This window comes from Sander vitreus, chromosome 11 (assembly GCF_031162955.1).
Source record: "Sander vitreus isolate 19-12246 chromosome 11, sanVit1, whole genome shotgun sequence".
NCBI classification, from domain to species: domain Eukaryota; kingdom Metazoa; phylum Chordata; class Actinopteri; order Perciformes; family Percidae; genus Sander; species Sander vitreus.
The window spans coordinates 29,137,407-29,159,906 of NC_135865.1; the positions used below are offsets into that span (position 1 = coordinate 29,137,407).

At 43.0% G+C, this 22,500-nt stretch overlaps 1 protein-coding gene across 7 annotated transcripts in view; it reads left to right on the top strand.

The window, feature by feature from the left end:
- Positions 1 to 22,500, top strand: part of caska (calcium/calmodulin-dependent serine protein kinase a) — a 182,220-nt gene that overhangs the window by 57,543 nt on the left and 102,177 nt on the right. For all 7 annotated transcript variants that reach the window (XM_078262669.1, XM_078262670.1, XM_078262672.1 and 4 more), the window contains exons 2-3: positions 7,956 to 8,068; positions 22,212 to 22,317. In XM_078262669.1, the coding sequence (XP_078118795.1) occupies positions 7,956 to 8,068; positions 22,212 to 22,317 (219 nt within the window). The remainder of the gene's footprint in view (positions 1 to 7,955; positions 8,069 to 22,211; positions 22,318 to 22,500) is intronic.

The window sequence follows — 22,500 nt, forward strand, 5'->3', positions numbered from 1 at the left end:
AGGAGGTTATTGAGTGCCTATTGCTGTGAACTTTGAGACTAGGGTCCTTATTTTAATGATCTAAGCGCACGGCGTGAAGCGCCTAGAGCGTGTCCAAATCCACTTTTGCTAGTTTAACGGCGGAAAAAAGGCTCCGTGCGCCGGGCGCATGGTTCAAAAGGGTTGACCTTAGTGTCTTCATTAATCAGAGGGGTGTTTTGGACGTAACATGCAATCAACCAATCAGAGATCATCTCCCATTCCCTTTAAAAGCCAGGCGCGTTTGGACCTTGGAGCATTGCTGTTATGATGGAGGATTTGCTGAGCAGGAAGGAGAGATTTTCAGGAGAAGAAACTGATCTGCTCGTGCGTGAAGTGAAAGCGCCAGCAGGTCATATCATACGCCCAGAATGCACCTGAACACACCTCCCTGTAAGACCAGCACGCCCAGAATGCACCTGAACACACCTCCCTGTAAGACCAGCACGCCCAGAATGCACCTGAACACACCTCCCTGTAAGACCAGCACGCCCAGAATGCACCTGAACACACCTCCCTGTAAGACCAGCACGCCCAGAATGCACCTGAACACACCTCCCTGTAAGACCAGCACGCCCAGAATGCACCTGAACACACCTCCCTGTAAGACCAGCTAGAGATGACGACTATTTAAACGACATGGGCGCTGGACGGGAAACTGACAACTGGGTCGGTCTTGAACTAGCAAAGACACTTGCGTCGGTCTTTGCGCTGCGCAAGATAGGGCCCTAAAGATCACACACATTTAGACGTTTAGGAGATTCTCTTTGCAACCACATCAAGTAGACAGAGACGCTGTTTTAAAGCACTTCAACTCAGCTACATGCAGCCATACCATGCCAGCAGTGAGAGAAGTGAAGACAGGATTAGTGAGCACAAGGAGAGGTGATCAGAAATGGGTCACAAGTCTTATTAATTCTGTTACAGAAGCCAACAGCAATTACTGAAGAATTGGCCACATCACAATTAATTAATGATAGAGCCAGCAGCAGACCTTATTCGTGACTACCCTATTTAAAAACTCCATTGAAGGGGTGTGACTATTTTGATTTTAAATTGAGAACCAATCAAAATGAGCTTCTGATTTTGACTGTTGATTTTGACTATGGAAATAAAGAGCAGGATCAGTGATTCGCCCAGTATTTTCTTCTCTCTCCACCCCCGCCTTTACTTGTGCACGTCCGAAGAAAAAAAACAACGTAGACACAGCGTAGCATGCATCTAAAGACACAGGTTAACGTTAGCTTAGCCGGAGTCAGAGATGACCGTGTGGCAACATTTAGCAAGTTCCCCGTGAGTCAGCTTTGGAAACAAACAATGAAGGTAAAGCATGTGGGCTCGGACGGGACTTCATGGTGCATTCATGTGACCCTCATTAAACGTATTGTGCATTCAATTGAACCTTGTAAACACGGAGAAACTCAAAACTGTTGTAAAGTACCCTTCTGCCATCTAGTGGCTCTTATTGTGGCATCGCAGTCATTGCTTAAAAAAAAGAAAATGTTTAAATCGACAGTCAAATCGAATGGTGACACCCCGATTTACGAAATGTCGTAATATTTTAAGAAAAAAGTCGTAATATCTGAAGAAAAAAGTCGCAATATCTGAAGAAAAAAATCTGGTATCTGGTAATCTTTTTACATTAAAACAACAAATCCGTGTTATATAAAACATGAATAATGGCGTCCTATCATTTTATCTTTTTAAGATAAACCCATGTTTCTGGAGATATTGGAAGCCTGGTAACCGTACGTAAGGATGAGCATTTAGTTTTTAACCTTCATAATAACTACTACTACTACTACTACTAGTATAAATACTAAAACCAAGCTTTTGCACACCCAGTCGTCAGTCTGTTAAAAGGTTGAAGTCTAGTTTATATCACGTCTGTAGTTGAGACCTCAACCCCGATCATCTGAACACTTTTAGCTGATAAACAGCGCGGCACAGGCAATACATTATAAGCTAGGCAACATGTTGTGACCTTGGAAAACCTATTTTGTGTAATTACTAGACGATAATGAGATAATAAATCATAATCCCAAGGCAAAAAGTTTTAACATCGACGTCTTGCTATAATGAGAAAATGAATAAAAGTTGCAGTAACCTTGGTCAACTCCGCCTCCATAATTCACCGACAAGTGGTGTCTCATTTCTAACCATGTGAATGAAATGCTGTAATAAACGTACGGCCTTGAACTGATAATGGAGGAACTGGGCTGCATGTAATTGTGCTCACAGTTTGGATAAACTCTGAAATACTGCAGTGAAATCTGGGTTAGGAAAAATGGAGGAGGCGTGTTTGCACGAATGGGACTCGCCCTGCTTCTCTACTGCCACTTCTTTCTCTTCCTGTCCATGTTTCTCCTCTTCTTTCTGTCTCTCCCCCCACCTCTTCCCCCTCTCGCTCGCGCTCTCTCTCTCTCTCTCTCTCTCTCTCTCTCTCTCTCTCTCTCTCTCTCTTCCTGTTATTTTAGTGAGGGTGGCTGAAGTGCAGGAATCATCAGAACAGCCCGTGTGCAGCTGACTTTCTATTCAGAGCTTTAATGGCTGACGTTGTGTGCAGCTGAGCCCCATTCAAAGCCAGAATGGCTCCTCCATGTACAGTTGATTTTTTTCCCAAGACGCCCAGTTCCGCCATTCGAGCCGTCTGCGGTTCAAAGCTGTTTCTCGCCCTCCCGTCACGCTCTCCCCCACTCTCCTGACAGAGTATTGCGAGCCTGATGTGTGCGGAAGATCGATTGTGCCACTTAAAAACCTTTTTCTTTGCTGTAAAGTAGGGCTGTCGTCGATGAAATTCTTACTTGTGCGGGTTTGTCGGGTTTGGTTGATTTAATCGACATTTCTGTGAAACTGAGTGTCTCCACGAAGAATCATGAAAAAGCACCACTTTAAATCCTGCGTTTACCCGAGATGTGCTCGGAAGTTTTCAAGTCATTCAACATGAGAAAGCACAAAACCCGACTAATGGACCGAAGAAATCTTAGTCGACTATGACCAAAACAAGCGATTAGTTGACTAATCGACTCAGAGGGGACAGCCCTACTGTGAATAAAAGGCCTTTACACACTGGGAACGTTACAAATAGAAACAATACGAAAATGCAAAATGCTCGCCTGGGAACATTCATACCGGCAGGGAAACTGTTATGCAGTCTAGGACTTTTATTGTGAAGGGCAAGAACAGAATGAGTGGATCTGGTATGCGTTGCCTTTGTCAATCTTGAAAGGAGTAACGTTTGTCTTCTTGGACGGCTCTGGGTTTTAGACCGCGGGACACCGTGTTGTTGATTTATTGGTTGATGACTTTATTCATAATATTCAAGGTCTGTGTGAGAGTAGGGCTGCAACTAACGATTGTTTTCATCGGCGATATGAATCTGTTGATTATTTTCTGGATGACTGGATGAGTAGTTTGGTCTCTAAAATGTCAAATGGTGAAAAGTGTGGATCAGTGTTTCCCAAAAAGCCCGAGATGACGTCCTCATACGTCTCGTTTTGTCCTTAACTCAAAGATATTCAGTTTACTGTCACAGAGGAGAGAAGAAACTAGAACATAGTCACATTTATTCATGGTGACAAAAACAACTGTTCAAAAACATTGACGTGCAAATGAATTGCACCAACAAAAAAAACACCCCTGGTGTGGAAAGGACACACACACACACACACACACACACACACACACACACACACACACACACTCGGGATGGTCAATATGGACAAAGACGATGATGGCTACTCATTCAAGGCTCAGTGTTTTTTCACATCACTGCCCATCTCCCCTCTTTTCCTCTGTCCTCCCTCATGTTCACATCATTGTACAGAGTGCAGCCTCGAGCAAGGCCTGACATTTACTGCGCTGCGACGGGGGTTGGGGGGGGGCAGAGGTGAAGTGACTGGACTGTAGCGCCGAGAGAGAACGCAGCAGCGGAGAACTCGACTGCATTACTAATGAGAGCTCTTTGACCCAATGTACCTGCTCTAACAAGTTTGTTCAAACTCAAACTTTTGTTGTGTTTGAGTTTGATTTCAGATAGGCTTGTTTTTGTTTCGCTCCAAGTGCTGACTTCCCTGAAATTGACAAATTCATTGTTTGCACGCTGGTGTTAGCTTTCAGTTTATTTATTTTTTTATCTCAGCTCAGTCCAAGAGGCTTTGGAAAGAAAGACAAACATAGCTTTCTTCCAGCTTTTCTCTAATCACTTTGTAAGTTGAAATCTGCACACTGTACGTCAACCAGTACCACCTAGTTAACAGTCAGTTTATTTAAGGGGATAGCTTGGATCTTTTGAAGAGTGGTTGTCTGAGCTACTTCTCCAGAGTCAGTGTGTTAGCTACAGTAGATGGCGGTCGGCACGCCCCCAGTTTGGAGAAGCAGGCAGGAGTACCAACACGGAAGATAAGCAACGTCCTGCTGTGGATGGGGGGGACAGCAGCTTTTAGACACCTGAACACATCTTTATCAGTTTAAATGGACGCTATATTTAGAATATTTCCAGAGCTTCACCCTGCTGTCAGACGGCCCTTTACGACGGGGAACTGAAGCCGTTATCTCTGCTCTCTTCAAAGCCACCAGACTTCTTTGACAAAAACAGACATTTTACCTCGCAGAACACGGGAGTTGCTGCTCTACAGCTGCCTCCATCGGTTAGTTAGTTAGTTAGTGTTATCGTGTGACTTTGGGGTTAGTTTGGTTAGTTCAGATTCACCAAAGTTGCACAATTACAAACTAACAAGGGGCAACCGAGGCAGCGGTAGAGCAGCAACTCCACAGCAGGACGTTGCTTATCTTCCGTGTCGGTACTCCTGTCTGCTTCTCCAAACTGGGGGCGTGCCGACCGCCATCTACTGTAGCTAACACACTGACTCTGGAGAAGTAGCTCAGACAACCACTCTTCAAAAGATCTCAACTATTCCTTTAATACATGTAACTATAACTTATTTTAATGAAGAGAAGGCTGCATTTGTATGTAGCCTGTTTTTTATCCGGAATCAACCAAAAGATGAGTGAATGGACCGAAAGACAAACTGTACTGTGGATTTGGGAAGGTGTGTGTGTGTGTGTGTGTGTGTGTGTGTGTGTGTGTGTGTGTGTTGGTAAGTTGCACTCAGAAGCAGCCAGTCAAATAAATGCCTATCATGTGATGGTGAACTGTGGACACCGAGGAATGTTCACGCTCACTAAACTGGTGACCCAGTGGCCTTTGTGTGTGTGTGTGTGTGTTTGTTTGTGTGCTTGGGCACGGTGCCTTCCTACCTCACCCTTGTGACGCTAAGCAGCTTTAGCCTGATCACCATCTGTTCAACCAGTCTGTGTTTGTGCACAAGGACTGACTCACACACACACACACACACACACAGCCAGGGGTGGTGTTTTGTATAGCTGTGAAATGGTTGCTTTCACATAACCACAGAGGTTGTGCTCAGTGTAATTTGCTGTGGGACGGGTAGCTCACAGAAGGCTGCAGGTAGCGTTTGTGTCTGCGGTGTGTGTATGGTGTACAGTATGTGTGTGTTTTTCGCACGGTTGCGTCTCTGCTAGATAATAGCTCCTCCGTCGGTGAACCTGTGTAACCACCGAGCGTCTCAGTTCACCCATAGGACACTGGCGTCTGAAAGAGATGAAACATTTCCATTCCCTCAACTTCAGACGCCCAGAGAAACTGTGACTGTGATTTTTGAATATCGGCGTGATCTGGGTCATCTTGACTCATACGATCATCACAGCCGCAGTCAGAAACATTGTAGCCAAGGTAACAGACAGCAGAACAGTTTGTCTTTTTGTCCTCCTGTCTAGAGCTTTGTATCATTATTCAACCATTGTCTGAGCTGCAAAGATGGATCCATTAATCTACAGCTCCAACATGTTTAGTTTACTGTCACAGAGGAGTGAAGAAACCAGAACATATTCACATTTAAGAAGCTGGAATCAGAGATTTTTATTTTATACTAATCCACAGAGTCCACAAATAACTTCATGACCGTAACTACGCAGGGAGCTAACGGGCGCTTTCCTACGCATGAATCTGTCAAATTACAGCTTAGGCCCGCTGACCTGTCCAGGGTGTGTTCTCTGCCTTTCACCCAGTGCATGTCGGGATAGCTTCCAGGAATAGGCAGGTAAAGAAAATAGATGGATGGGATAATGCGTGTGTGTGTGTGTGTGTGTGTGTGTGTGTGTGTGTTTTATTACACAAGATCTATTGTTTCATTTATCTGTATCTGCAGCAGCTCGGCTCCCTCCTCCCTGCTGCTAAACCTCATCCTCCCAACACACACACGCGCACACACACACACACACACACACACACACACACACACACACACACACAGGTCAGTTCAGTTCGTTGAGTGCAGTTGTAGCCAGCAGCTGTATTTCAGTGGTATGTTTCTGCTGTATTGCTCTGTAACTCTGACCTGCCGGCTTGTTAATTCTAACCCGCAGCCCTTGAGTGGTAGACCTCTGTTTATCCCATCGACTGAATGTGATGAAACACTCACTCCGCAGGAGGGACGATTCAATTTGTGAACCCCCTCCGACCTCGGCAATGAGAACCAAAGTGCAGTCTCAGCATGTGCCGATACGCTGTGCAGGAAACGAGCGTAGCCCTCGCTCGGCCTCTGTGTGCGCCGCGTTAATTTGGCCTCAGGGGTTAACGCTTTAACATAACTTTGATGCAACCCAGCAGTAAGAGGAGTAGTTGTACTGATGGAAAGAGAGGGAAGGATGGTAGTATTTGACAGAGGTGGGAGCCCGTCACACATGTGCAAGTCACCAAGTCGCAAGCAAGTCTCAAGTCACTGTGGTGAGAATCAAGTCAAGTCATACAAAACCTGTAACGTTAAAGCTACAGTGCGTAGTTTCTGTCGCCCCCATGAGGAATTCTAAGTCATGACAACACTGTCGGCGCGTCCACATGATACAAGCCTTCTGTGATCGGAAACATCACTGCCTCTATCGCTGCCACAAGAAAGTTTTAAAACACCAAACGCAAGCACTGAACTACCCGGGAGTTTGTGTAATAACTGAATGTTTTCCTGCAACAACAAAGCACTCGCTTGAAGCTGCCTTCAAGTGTAGTCGGAGATGTCAACATCTATAAACGATCTGACGGAAAACGGTAATGGTGAAATGTCAAGGGCCCTATTTTAACGCTCTGAGCGCACGGCGTGAAGCGCCTGGCGCAGGTGTGTTTAGGGCGTGTCCAAATCCACTTTTGCTAGTTTGACGGCGGAAATAAGGGTCCGCGCGCCGGGCGCATGGTTCAAAAGGGTTGACCTTAGTGTCTTCATTAAATCAGAGGTGTGTTTTGGGCGTAACATGCAATCAACCAATCAGAGCTCATCTCCCATTCCCTTTAAAAGCCAGGCGCGTTTGGACCTTGGAGCATTGCTGTTATGATGGAGGATTTGCACCGTAATATTGTTATTTGTAATCTTCTGCATGTGTGTGTGCTGCTGTGCGTCCCTGTGTGTGTAACAAGCATAGTGTGCGCGCGCTGTGCACGAGCCTAGAAGCATTTTACTAATGCTCTGTTAAAATAACAATGAAATGCTGCGTTATTGACTTTAGACCAGGTTTTTGTTGGTCAATGGCGCCATCACTTCCCGCTGCCTCAAGATAGCAATATGCCCAGAATGCACCTGAACACACCTCCCTGTAAGACCAGCACGCCCAGAATGCACCTGAACACACCTCCCTGTAAGACCAGCACGCCCAGAATGCACCTGAACACACCTCCCTGTAAGACCAGCACGCCCAGAATGCACCTGAACACACCTCCCTGTAAGACCAGCACGCCCATGGGCCACAGATGGGCGCAGGTGCATTTGCTATTTAAACGACGTGAATGCAGTGTAACACCGTGGTTGGCAAGAACATGTATAACAAACCACATGTTAAATGTTATTTTTTTCCCCGTCTGTGTTGTTCAGGGGTCCCTTCAGCGTGGTGAGAAGATGCATCAACAGAGAGACGGGGCAGCAGTTCGCTGTCAAAATCGTGGATGTGGCCCAGTTCACCTCCAGTCCTGGACTCAGCACGGAGGGTAAGAGATCACGCTCTCTGTCTCAGTATCTCGCCGTTAACGTCTCTCCGTCTGTTACCCTCTCTGCTGTTTCCAGCTGCTCATAAATATAACTAAACATAATTGTTTTTTTCCACTCTGGCGCACACTGCTAGTTAATGCAACAGAGAGGTCAGATTCATGTCCTTGTATATGTGTGTACACACTGGCCTACTTTTTGTATTCACACAAGTTGCTCATAGCCACACTCGGGAGTTTCACAGTTCAATCAAAGTCTCTTCTTCTGTTGTCTCTGGGCTTGAGAGTACTTCTTTCAGGGAAGTATACCATCCCTTCACTATACGTGCAGGGTTTTTCCTGGCTCAGAAAGGGGCCTTTTCCGGAGTGACCACACTATAGTGAGCATGATCGGTGTCACGATCTGTCCTGGCATTGACGAGGCTAGAGCAAAAACGTACACAAGCAGTCCCAAAAAGCACGCAGGCCAGGAAGCAAGCAAGGAAGGAGCCGGCACAACCGTCCATGACTCGACAAAGCACGACAATAACGCACAAAAACGGAGCATACACAGAACAATGAACCGACACGAGACAAAGACAGCACACCGACTAAATACACAGGGTAACGAGGTAACCAGGGACAGGTGACACTAGGGATCAACAAATCAGGGTGAGACAGACAATCACACAAGGTGGGAAAACACAAGACAGGAAGTAAAACGAGACATAACTAGGGAGAAAAAGAGAGACTTCAAAATAAAACAGGACACAGAACATACACAACCATGACAGATCGAGTAGAGGCAATGAGCCTGTGTTAGCTTATTTGATAGAAATGTGTGAATGTTTCCTGTTATTTCCCATTTATTATTATAACAAAAATGTCTGTTGTGCTTGAGTAAATGTCAGAAAAGATAGTATTTCAACTTAGCAGGTTTCCTTAATAATTCATAACCTATTGTGGTAACCATTATAACCATTTTTGGATTTAATACAGTAAATCTATTACATATTGCACCTTTAACCGTTTTAGCATTCACGTATCACTGTGCTGTGTTTCACACTCCAGGCAGAGGCGTTTTTCTTCATACTCGTGACTGATCTTGTAATTACAAACATTACCAAGACTATAATTGTAGTCATGTAATGCTTGTTTTTTCCTTCCATGCCTCTAGTTTTTACACTAAACTAGACTAAACACATATTAGCCTCTCATTTCTAGTAAGTCAACAAAATAAGGATGTTTGTCAAAATGCCCAACAGCTCCTTTAAAGGTCCTATGACATGTTGCTTTTTGGATGCTTTTATATAGACCTTAGTGGTCCCCTAATACTGTATCTGAAGTCCAGCAGGGGGAGACTCCTTAAACCTGCATTATATCTGAATTCCAGCAGGGGGAGACTCCTTAAACCTGCTTTCTATCTGAACTCCAGCAGGGGGAGACTCCTTAAACCTGCTTTCTATCTGAAGTCCAGCAGGGGGAGACTCCTTAAACCTGCTTTCTATCTGAAGTCCAGCAGGGGAGACTCCTTAAACCTGCTTTCTATCTGAAGTCCAGCAGGGGGAGACTCCTTAAACCTGCTTTCTATCTGAACTCCAGCAGGGGGAGACTCCTTAAACCTGCTTTCTATCTGAAGTCCAGCAGGGGGCGACTCCTTAAACCTGCTTTCTACCTGAAGTCCAGCAGGGGGAGACTCCTTAAACCTGCTTTCTACCTGAACTCCAGCACGGGGGAGACTCCTTAAACCTGCTTTCTATCTGAAGTCCAGCAGGGGGCGACACATGCAGTAGCAAAAGGAGTTTGGTTTCTGTAGAAGTCTCTGAGAAAGTGACCCACTTCTCACTTGATTTATTACCTCAGTAAACATTTTCATAATGAGTTTATGGTCTCAATCTCTAGTTTGAAGTCTTCTGAAACACAGAATGATGTTCATGTTTTGAATCATGGTCTCGTTGATTTTAAAATCATCGATAAAGCAGGGGGTGTTTTAGGGGGGGGGCTATGATGTGATTGCCAGTGAAAGTGTGTAACGTAACGTAGAGTGTAAGCAGCTCCTCCCTCTCTCCTCCCTCTCGTCTAAAATCATCACATCCAACCAGGATGGCTGCTCCCGTAACGGCAAACTGGACGACTCCTATCAGATCTCCACAAACCAACGGGTGACGTCACACACGCCCTGTTCATTAATATTATACAGTCTATGGCGTCACCGCCATAAAAGCACTGTGTGTGATTTGCACTCACAGACAAAGGGCTACTCGTATAGCTGTTTGAACTTGTATCTCATTTTCTGTACTAATATCCGGCATGGCATTTGCAAGCTACGGAGCATGAACACATGCTGTGAGTTCAAGATAATTAATGTTTCTTAGGGGAGCTTTACCTGCCACATTACACAGCCGCCTTCTTTACCTTCTCTAATTCTCTCTCGCTGATCAAGTGTACTTAATCCAGCATGACAGGGCGTCTCCTTGGTTTACTTAAGCTTCTACAAGGCAGACATAAAGTGCTCAGCCGTTGGTATTGTAAACGCCACACGCACATGTCCTCACACTGAAAAAAAAGAAGAGGTTTCTAAAATCATGTCTGCAGAAAATTGTAGGTCTCGTTTTTGTATTCGTTTCATGGTTTTGTGTATTTTGTGGGATTATAAATCTCTGCTTTACATTTTTTGTGCACCTGACTCGTGGAACAAAATACAGCACTTCCTTAAAATCAACACACTTGTGCCTTTTGGACATTTTAGATATCTCATTTTAAATGTGCAAACTAGGGCTGGGCAATATTTCAGCACATCGATATCGTGATATGAGACTAGGTATCGTCTTAGATTTTGAGGAATTGTAATATCGTTACATGGTAAGTGTCTTCTCCTGGTTATAAAGGCTGCGTTACAGTAACGTGATGTCATTTTCTGAACTGACCAGACTGTTGTAGCTGTATTATTATTTACCTTTACCCACTTACTCATTATATCCGCATTATGATGGTTATTTATCTAAATGTGGAAGATATGTTGTGAAAGCACCAATAGTCAACACTACGATATCGTTGCAACATCGACATCGAGGTGTTTGGTCAAACATATACCGTGATATTTGATTTTCTCCGTATCGCCCAGCCCTACTGCAAACCTCTACTTGTAATCGCTTTACATAATTACATAATAACAAATAATTTTTCCAACTCAGAAAGTTTTGGTGGCTTTCTGTTGTTCTTATGATGGTGTTGCTTCTTTTCTCCGTCTTTGTAATAGACGCGATGAAATTGTAAACGAGGGTCGTCTGTGTTTAGTTTATTTATTTATTTATTTACACATATACAAATACTACAGATTAATATACACATACTTAGGCCTGTAACAATTCCAAATATTGCTGGACAATTAATTAACTATTAACTATTAACTGATTAACAATATACAGCCCAGGATATTTGGAGTGACAGCTGCCGCTAGCATAGCTTTACCTAAACAGTCCCACCAATAATCAGTTATATAAATACAGTTTGGCACATTTAAACAAAATCAACAATTACCATCAACAGTCATATCCCCTTAAAGCGCCCGTATTATGCTCATTTTCAGGTTCATAATTGCATTTTAAGGTTGTACCAGAATAGGTTTACATGGTTTAATTTTCAGAAAACACCATATTGTTGTACTGCACAGCTCTCTCTCACTGCTGCAGATCCTCTTTTCACCTGGTCTCTGTTCTGTACTATCTTTGATTGCACTCGCACATGCTCAGTAGCTCAGATGTAGATCATGTCAGCTAGCTAGCTCCATAGACCGTAAAAGAAAGGCTGTTTCTCCACCTTCAGTCAGTGACAAGGCAGGATCAGCTGGGAGACTTCTTCTAAATGAGGGCGCACATGGAAGTAGTTCTTTTATAGATTATGGTGAACTTGTGTGTGTTGTAGCAGTGCTTTGCTATTGAGAACGAGGTAGCATGCTAGCGTTTAGCCAGCTCGTTTCGACTTGTGACGTCACAAGCCGTGCCGATTTTGAACAGCTCACCCGGAGACTGAAGGCAGGACACATTCAGAAACCGTATCTCACTCAGAACAGCATGGATGGGTTTTTTTCAAAGTTTGTATGCATGTGGAAGCACCAGAGACACAAAATAACTCCCCAAATCCCAGAAAAAGTGTATTTTTCATAATATGGGCACTTTAAGACCTTCGCTAAAGTTAGCAAACAAGCTGTTCTGTACCGATTAGAAAAATAAAAGCACAGATCCCCGTGGAACAACATTAGCATAATGCTAATGAATGACGGCCAACTCCGCTACAGCGTCGCCATTTACGCTAACGTTACTAATTAAACAAAGCACCATAGTAGATTAAACACCACTGGCGGACTAACTACATTACTTAACCCTGGTGTTGTCTTCACCGTCGTCCATGAACCTCTCATTCTGGGTCAAAATTGAAAAATGCTTTTTTTTGTAAATTTTTTTTGACATTTGAGTCGTTTTTTTCGATGCTTTTGGCGCTTTTTTAAACATTTTTGTCTCTCTTTTCAACACTTTTTTTATTCATGGTAAATAAACCTAATTTAAATGACATTATACCTAATTTTTTAGTTTGAAAAAAAGCAGATATTATGAATTATTTTGACTAATACAATAGTGTTGAGTGAATCACAGACTGGTTTATGTCAACATTTGGTCAGGATGCTGTTTTGAAACCATTTAAAAACATTTATTTTTTTTCAAATGCTATGAAATTAAATAAAGCAACCAAAAAATCATGTACATGTTGTATGGAACCCATACAACATGTACAGTCATGTGAAAAAATTAGGACACCCATGCTAAAGTTGACTAAAAAAAGGAATAAAAACCATCTTTTGGAAATTGATCTTAATGCCTTAATTAAAAAAATCCAACCTTTAAGGACACCAATTATCTTTGTGAATGAATAATGTATCGTAAATAAATAAATGTTTAGCTAGCCTGGTATTTTGACCCAGAAAAAAACAGAAAGTTTCCTGGTCGACGGGAAGACAACGGGAGGGTGTTTGAATGATCTCTGGAGTACAAATAAAGGTTTAATGAATGAATAAATGAATGGAAAAAAAACCATCCTCTTATTACGAGTCAGCCCGATTTCATACCTGACGCCAGTGTGGCTTTATCTCGTGTTGTGACACAACCAGAGATACCCTGCACATCACACGTGTGCACGCTCAAACCTGCAAAACCATTTCACTTCACAGAAGCTAGATACAGGCTTATTAAGAACAAAGGAGAAACATAATGGGCCTGATGCATCAATGTTTAGTTTTCTCTTTTATTTGTTCTCGCACAAAGCAATAAGAGGAAATGAAGAAAATCCTGCGTGGGATTCATGAATCTCGCGTTGACAGCCTAGTCTGCTCTCACCCACCTGAGGATGTATGGGGAATTGGGTTTGATCTTAAATACAGTAGCATAGGGAAACCAATGTACCCATAGAAGGACAGCACACAAACACAGCAGGCCGTGGTTATTTTGCACACTTTTTTCAGGTGTGTATAAAATAGGGCTGGGTTTAAACAATTGATTTCACTGTTTAAATCTATCTCCATTTGAATGATCCGATATCGATTCATAAAATCCTGAGATCCATCTTTTAAGAGGCTCCGTTGTACAGCTGGTCCAGAACTCTGCTGCAAGGCTGTTGACCAGGTCCAGCAGCTCCTCTTTTATACTCATTACATTGGTTAGGCACCTGTTTACAGTGCTGCTCATAAGTTTATGAACCCATGCTAAAGTTGACTAAAGAGGAATAAACCATCATCCAAAAGTCATCTTTTGGAAATTTATCTTAATGCCTTAATTAAAAAAAATAGGAAAAATCCAATCTTTAAGGACACCAATTTTCTTTGTGAATGAATAATGTATCGTCAATAAATAAATGTTCTTCCTTAAAATACAGGGGACATAAGTCAGTACAACCCTATGTTAAATTCCCATAGAGGCAGGCAGACTTTTATTTTGAAAGGCCAGTTATTTCATGGATCCAGGATACTATGATCCTGATAAAGATCCCTTGGCCCCCCCCATCATCACATCCCCTTCACCATACCCCCCCATCATCACATCCCCTTCACCATACCCCCCCATCATCACATCCCCTTCACCATACCCCCCCATCATCACATACCCTTCACCATACCCCCCACATCATCACATCCCCTTCACCATACCCCCCCATCATCACATCCCCTTCACCATACCCCCACATCATCATATCCCCTTCACCATACCCCCCCATCATCACATCCCCTTCACCATACCCCCACATCATCACATCCCCTTCACCATACCCCCACATCATCACATACCCTTCACCATACCCCCCCATCATCACATACCCTTCACCATACCCCCCCATCATCACATCCCCTTCACCATACCCCCCCATCATCACATCCCCTTAACCATACCCCCACATCATCATATACCCTTCACCATACCCCCCCATCATCACATACCCTTCACCATACCTAGAGATTGGCATGGGGTACTTTCCATAAAATCATCTCTCAATGCAAATCAAACCAGCTATTAGGCTAACTGAAATACAACCATGGTGAAGGGTATGTGATGATGTGGGGGGTATGGTGAAGGGGATGTGATGATGGGGGGGGTATGGTAAAGGGTATGTGATGATGTGGGGCTGTCTTGTGCCCCCTGTATTTTAAGGAAGAACATTTATTTATTTACGATACATTATTCATTCACAAAGAAAACTGGTGTCCTTAAAGGTCGGATCTGGTCTTCTAACCAGGGACTACTGGTGGTCCCACGCACTCGCTTAAAAACTAAAGGTGACCGTTCCTTTGAGGCGGTGGCTCCAAACCTGTGGACCGCCCTTCCTGCTGTCTTACGTTCTGCAGTCTCTGTTGAAGCTTTTAAAAAGCAGCTGAATACGCACTTGTTTAAATTCATGTTTGTAACTTTGGGCTTTAGGTTTTAATCTTTTAAATGATTTTCATTGGTCTTTCAATTATTTTTTCCTTGCTTATTTTCTGTTGGATCTTACTGTATTTTTACAAATGTTTATCACGTCAAGCACTTTGTGACTTTGTCTGTAAAAGGTGCTATATCAGATACACTTACTATTATTATTATTATTATTATTATTATTATTATTATTATTATAAAGCTAGACTGAAGATATTGGTATCATGTGAAAGTAGTAGATGATCTAAGGAATCCATGTCAGGCTAAATAACGCTCCAAAGAAAAACTTCCCTGGCCATTTGTGTGTGTGTGTGTGTGTGTGTGTGTGTGTGTGTGTGTGTTCCTGTAACCTGTTCTGTGGTTGGGCGATATCAGAGGAAATTGCATTATTGTAAACTCCTCCACCGCTTAATTGCAACTTTCATCGTCTGTAATCACACTGGTGTGTGTGTGATGACTGGTTAATTACTGGATATCCATCTTCAGGGTAGTCTAAGGAGGCTTTCAGAGAGAGAGAGAGCGAGAGAGAGACCTAGATTAAATGCTCCGTCCTTAGAAAATGTATTTTGCTGCCTCTCCTCTCTTAAAACGTAGCGATGAAAGCCTGGTTTGACGGATCATCGCAAACTCCTAAATGAAAGTTTTTCATTGTAGCTTGCCCAACAGTGCTATTTCGCTTCATTGCCAGCATTAATGTTCAAATGTGTACAGTTGTGTGTGTGTGTGTGTGTGTGTGTGTGTGTGTGTGTGTGTGTGTGTGTGTGCACGCATTTATAGTACATGGTCAGCACACTCCCCGAGTCATTTATATCCAATCCCAGTCCCACCTCTGCAGCGCTCAGGAATCCATCAAAGCACCTCACCGACTGCAGCCAGCTGTTCCTATTGTTGATTTGTTTTTATTTCCCCTCGTTCTTGTTGCCTTTCGACAGCCGAGCCGTTTCACTCGAGCGGGCAGCTGTGACGCAGCACCGCAGTAATCAAGCAGGCGCACGCAAACACCCAGTCACCACCAAGCGCCGACCAGGGGAACTGGGTCAAATGATTCGTGTCTTGGCCATGTATCGGCCAGCAGGGGCCTGACACACACAGACACACACACACACACACACACACACACACACACACACACACACACACACACACACACACCAGCTTGTTTCCCTTCAGCCTGTCTGGAGGTCTGTCTGACGAATAGGTCAGCCCTCTGAGGGGATGAGGGAGAAAAGCTAGAGCCGGAGAATGAGCAGAATTCATCATGTGCCATCGCCTACTCACTTCCCCTCCGCCTCTTTCATTTTTCCATCTCCCTGAGTTTCTGCGTCTTTCTCTGAATCCCAATATCAGAAATATGGGTTTCTTTCAACCAAATTGCCCAAAAATAACATGGATGTACGTTGTATAGAACTCATACAACATTTAAAAAAAAAAAAAGATTATTTACATTAAATTTGGGGTGTTTTATTATCTATTTCATAGCATTTACAAAAATGTTTAAAATCCCAGTCCCAAGTAGCTCATTCTTCTGCTACTTGGGCGGAGTGATTTGCTCGCAGCACCTGAGAAGCCCCGAGCAGAGAGTAGCAGTGCTTCGCCTTCTGAGAATATAGTTCCCAGAATGTATACGTTAGAAGATGGCTGTGTGTCATGTGACCTTGTTATTTGTACACGCTGTGACTCTACAAATCACAACATGTAAATAGGAACATGTTGGCGTTATTTTGTCACTTATTGGGAGCAGTAGGCTAGATGGAGCCGGTTACCTCCAGGATCTGTGCTAAGCTAGGCTAGATGGAGCCGGTTACCTCCAGGATCTGTGCTAAGCTAGGCTAGATGGAGCCGGTTACCTCCAGGATCTGTGCTAAGCTAGGCTAGATGGAGCCAGTTACCTCCAGGATCTGTGCTAAGCTAGGCTAGATGGAGCCGGTTACCTCCAGGATCTGTGCTAAGCTAGGCTAGATGGAGCCGGTTGTTGGGACACGCACGGAGATGAGAAGGGTATGTGTGGACTTATCTAACTCTGGGGGATACGGGGAATAAGACAAAGTCCCAATAAGTCGGTGTGTTCCTTTAGTGGCCTCCGTACCTTGTGTGTGTGTGTGTGTGTGTGTGTGTGTGTGTGTGACAATCTCCTGTCAGTTTGAAGCCCAGTTGAGACTCGGTATTATCCTTGGAATCGTTTCACATCCAATCTGATCCAAAAGTAGCCTTACTTCCAGATGCTTGTTGTGTTGCTACCATGGAGCACATTAAGCGGCGCTCTAGTGTGGCTTCATTTTAAGTTGAAAAAGCAGTAAAACTGTAATTCACCTTTTGATATCCATATTAGCACCGGGTTTCACTGTTCAAACCTACTGGCTGTGTCTCATTCGGCATACATACATACCGGACCACTTCCTGCCGTAGTGCCCACTTTAGATGGTTAGTATTGTCCCAAAAGCAACACTTATGTTAAAACACTTACCGGAAATGAGTAGCGGCCGGCTCGGCTCGCCGCCTCTCAAAATCTGCCGAAAATCTCTTAAACTGACCTTTGTCGATCAATAAAACGGACAGATTCAGCAACTGCACGGCCTATTTCTCACTTAAAATGTTTTCAGAAACACGTTTCGGTGAACTATTTTCGTTAAAATACGAGATCGTATTCTGAACGAGCCGCCATCGCGCTCAGCTGTGAAATCCGGGAGAAGCCAGACCCACGTGACACGTTCGTCCAATCAGCTGCCGGTCGACGTCCCTGGTCCCTCCCCTTTCCGCTCTGTAGTCAAGATGGCGCCCGTTTAGTGCGCGTAGGGTCCATCGTTCCACACTGAACTTTTTGACCGTTTTCAGGAGGTCATCCGGGTACTTTCAGTGCTCTGACGTTCTGCGTTATCTACACTCTATACTTCAAACTAAGTGTTTGAAGTGTGACAGTATAGACGCTTTGAGACACAGCCACTGTGTATGTTTTGTTACTGCTTCTATTGGATTGCTGTGTCATCCGTTCCAACTGTCTGCTAAAGCACTGTCAGGTCACACACACACACACACACACACACACACACACACACACACACACACACACAGCTCTGCGTGTGTGTTGCTGTGGTAGCAGCTTTGACTCCCAGCAGGAGGAACAGGGATCACTGTAGAGCTCATATCTGTTTATCTCCTCTTCCTCCCCCCCCTCTATTTCTGTGTCTCCTTTATCTTTTTTGCTACTTTTTCCTCTTTTCCCTTTCAGCACTAACTTTCTCACTACTCTAATAGAAAGAATCAATGTGCAAACTAACTCAAACCTTCACTGAATGTGTGTAAATGTGTAAAAATTAGTCAGTATTTCAATGTGTCCGATAATAATCAACATTTAGGTTGATGTAAGTGTCATATCGAACTCTGTATGGACAGATATCTTCATCGAAACATTCATAATAGTCCTGTTTATCATATCAGTATTTGCCAGCAGCAATTCTGTCTGTAGATAGAACTGCCTGTTTTACAATAATTGTTATTAATGTTAAATTAAATGGAGAAGTCCTGGTCTGGCCTTAAGGAAGTAGCTTTAAGTTGTGTCCATTTTGTATTCATTAGTTCATATTGTGTACAGTCAGGATTAGCAGAATAGCAACACTAGTTGCATTTTAAATGAAGCTCATATATATTCTTGGTAAAGCAAATACACTTTTGTTGAGATTATTTAATGTGCATGCACAGTTAATTATTACCTTAAAAGCAATATAAGCGGCTTCCCTGCAGCAGTTTTTCTTAGCTCAAATAAAGTTGTTGTTGTTGTGGTGCTTTGCTTCTGATTTGATAAAGAGTCCTTCGTAATCTCCAGCAGCAGTTACTGTACGGTGATGGACACGAGCAGCGAGCTCACCAGATGACATTAAACATGGCATGAGGCTGCGGGGCCCCTTAAGGTAGCCACTTATCCGGCTTTAGCAGCATTAGCATCATGTCAGAGAGCTAGCCCACGCCTAGTGCTCGTCCTCGGAAGATTAGCTTAATGTTAGCAGCAGCTCATGGCTTCAACTGGGAGCTTAATTAAATGTCAATGCATACGTACGTAGAAGAACAATACAGTACATTGTCTTTAATGTGTGTGTGTGTGTGTGTGTGTGTGTGTGTGTGTGTTTCTGTGTCTCTATCTCTGTGCGTGTGTGTGTCTGTCTCTGTGTGTGTGTGTTTGTGTGTGTGTGTGTGTGTGTTTCTGTGTCTCTATCTCTGTGCGTCTGTGTGTCTGTCTCTGTGTCTCTCTGTGTGTGTGTGTGTGTGTGTGTGTGTGTGTGTGTGTGTGTGTGTGTGTGTGTGGGCTTGTTTAACTATATTCGTGGGGTCCAAAAACCGGGAGTCCGGTATACTTGTGGGGTCTGGACAGCTTTGTGGGCCCAAAATGCTGGACCCCACAAGGTTAAAGGTCTGTTTGAGGGTTAAGACTTGGTTTTAGGATTAGGGTTAGAATGAGGTTCTGGTTAGGGTGAGGGTAAGGGTTAAGGTTAGGCATTTAGTGGTGATGGTTAAGGTTAGGGTAAGGGGCTAGGGAATGTATTATGTCAATGATGGGTCCCCACAAAGATAGTGAAACAAACCTGTGTCTGTGTGTGTCTCTCTACAAACCTTGGTGTGTGTGTATGAATTGTGTATTGAATGTGTATGTTTTCGTCACAGCCTGGCTATTTCAGATATTAAAAGTTAATACACTTAGGTGCACTTGGTGATGCATTTTCAGCAAATGAGATTGCGATTGAGCTCAGGCATGTGATATATATCTCTGGTTTGCTGCAACTTTCAAAAGGCCTGAGAACAACAGCTGTTGGAGGAAAGAACTGCCTTTATGGAAAGTATGAATGGGTGGATCAAAGGATTGACAGATTGAATGGAAGGATGAAAGCGAGATAGATGGGATAGGCTATGTTTAGATGTTCATTCTGAAGGCAAATCCTTTTTGTTTATCAAATCCAATCTGTAAGATTGACTTGTCTTGGACTGGTATTTGTGTTTCTCCATCTTTTGCTGTGTTCATGTTGTAAGTGTGCACACAAGTTAGTGAGATGAAACATCCTCTTGCTCTTCACAACCACAACAATATGTCTTTTTCTCTCTGTCACGTCAGGGTATTTGCAGGTCTTAAAAAGTTAGAATTTTGTATTTTGCGTCCTCAAATAAAAGGCCTTAAAATGTCTTAAATGTAATGACCAAAGGTCTTGAATATATAAAAGTGTGGGACAGTAAATGTGCAGACATTCCCAAAGTGCAAATGTGTGCTGCAGTACTAAAGCTTTTTTAATATTTCATTTAAAGTCTTTGTAAACCAGCGGTGCATCACCTACCTTCCGTCCTTCCTCCCATCAACCCGTTTTACGTGACACGGAGAGACGGTGACAGACTATTATTTTTTGTTACTTGAAGGTATCGACATAATCGTGACATGACGCTGTCATAACTATGACATGACATTGGCATGAACGTGTCATAAACCTTATAAACAAGTCAAACGTTTATGACTTCTGTCATTAAGTGTTATTCGGTTTTTGTCACGACTAGTTGACATTGTTTGGGTTGTTTTGATTATGACACCTTGACATTAATCAAAGTGACATTACCAGAAGATGTCTTGGTCATGACAACTTGACATTACATTTGTTTGGCGTTCCCTTATTAAGACAACTTGACATTAACCAGGATTATGTCAGCTTGTCATGACCAAGACAACTTCTGGTAATGTCATCCTGGTTAATGTCAGTTGCGTCAAAGACATTTAATACTTTATGTCAGCTTGTCATGACCAAGACAACTTCTGGTAATGTCACTTTGATTAATGTCAACTTGTCATAATCAAGACAACCCAAACAATGTCAACTAGTCGTGACAAAAACCGAATAACACTTAATGACAGAAGTCATAAACGTTTATAAGGTTTATGACACGTTCATGACAGTGTCATGTCATAGTTATGACAGTGTCATGTCCCGATTATGTCGATACATTCAAGTAAAGTGTTACCCTTGTCTCTTGTCAGCCTTGTCAACACTTTGGTGTCATCAAATGATATCTATTTATCTTTTCCTGTTTTTGTCATTTTAAAAGCACAGTTCCAGATTTGCGTCATATAAAGGAGAGCGTTGCTTTACTTTCTGGTGTTTGGCTAGCTGTGTCTGTCATGTCTCCCCAGTGATTCCTCTGAACAGCCAGCCCGCATTGTTCTTTTCAGCTTCAGTAAACCTCCTCTTCTTTAGGAACCAATTAAAGTGGTAGATGCTTATTGCCTGGCAACAGTACGAGGGGCTCCAATAATGGGATACAGACAAACAAACATCACTTGAACTTAACCCTCGTGTTGTCTTCTTGTCCACCCTGCAACTTGTTGAATAAAATGAAAACTCGTTTTTCAACGCTTTGGTCAACTTTATCGACAATGTTTTGTAGTATTTTTTTCACGATTTTTTGGTTTTTTTTTTTTTTTACGTTTTATATAATTTAAAAAAAAACATTTTTTTTAAGCTTTTTTTTTTAAAGTTGTATTTTGTCTCTTTTTTTAGACCTCTTTTTTTTCTCCAAATGCTATCAAATTGAATTAAACACCCACATTCAATGAAAGTACTGATCATTTATGTTACTTGTAAAGAGTAATGGTTGTATGGGACCATCTACATTATATATTTTTGGAAAGAAACCCAAATTTCTGATATAGAAACTGTTTGATAATGGGTCAGATTTGACCCGAGAACAACAGGAGGGTGAAGGCTGCAGCCACGCTACGTTTTTAAACGGCATTTTAAACCAGAAGGATGCGAGTCCCTGTTAACGCGGCCAACACATATCACATGACCAGTTACCCACTCTGCAGATTGGCTAACGTTATACTCTGCGCATGGACGTATACGTTGAAAATACTTCAAATAATGATTTCCTTTCATTCGTTTTATATATATATATATCTCCCACATACATGTTATGTCATCTTTTTAAAAGAGATCCACTCTGTCCTCAGTTGTAGAAATAACATGACTCACATATTCTGTGTATGAATATAGAACATATGAATGCATGCTGGTCTTGCTGCCTTATTTGATCACGTCTCTCTCTCTGTCTCTCTCTGTCTCTCTCTGTCTGTCTCTGTCTCTCTCTCTGTCTCTCTTTCTCTGTCTCTCTCTCTGTCCCTCTTTCTCTGTCTCTCTGTCTCTCTCTCTGTCTCTCTCTGTCTCTCTCTCTGTCTGTGTTTTCAGATTTGAAGAGGGAGGCCAGCATCTGCCACATGCTGAAGCACCCCCACATCGTGGAGCTGCTGGAGACGTACAGCTCCGACGGGATGCTCTACATGGTTTTCGAGTTGTAAGTCTTGTGCAATATGTGTTAATATGTTAAAGGCAGGCGACGTGCCAAACCATTCAGAATGAAGTATTGTGGTGCTGCAAAGAAGTCCCGGCCTACACATCCTATCCTACAGACTACAGAAAACATCTGTGTCCAGTACAGATCCTCGAATACCGTGAATCATATCGCAATTGCAATATC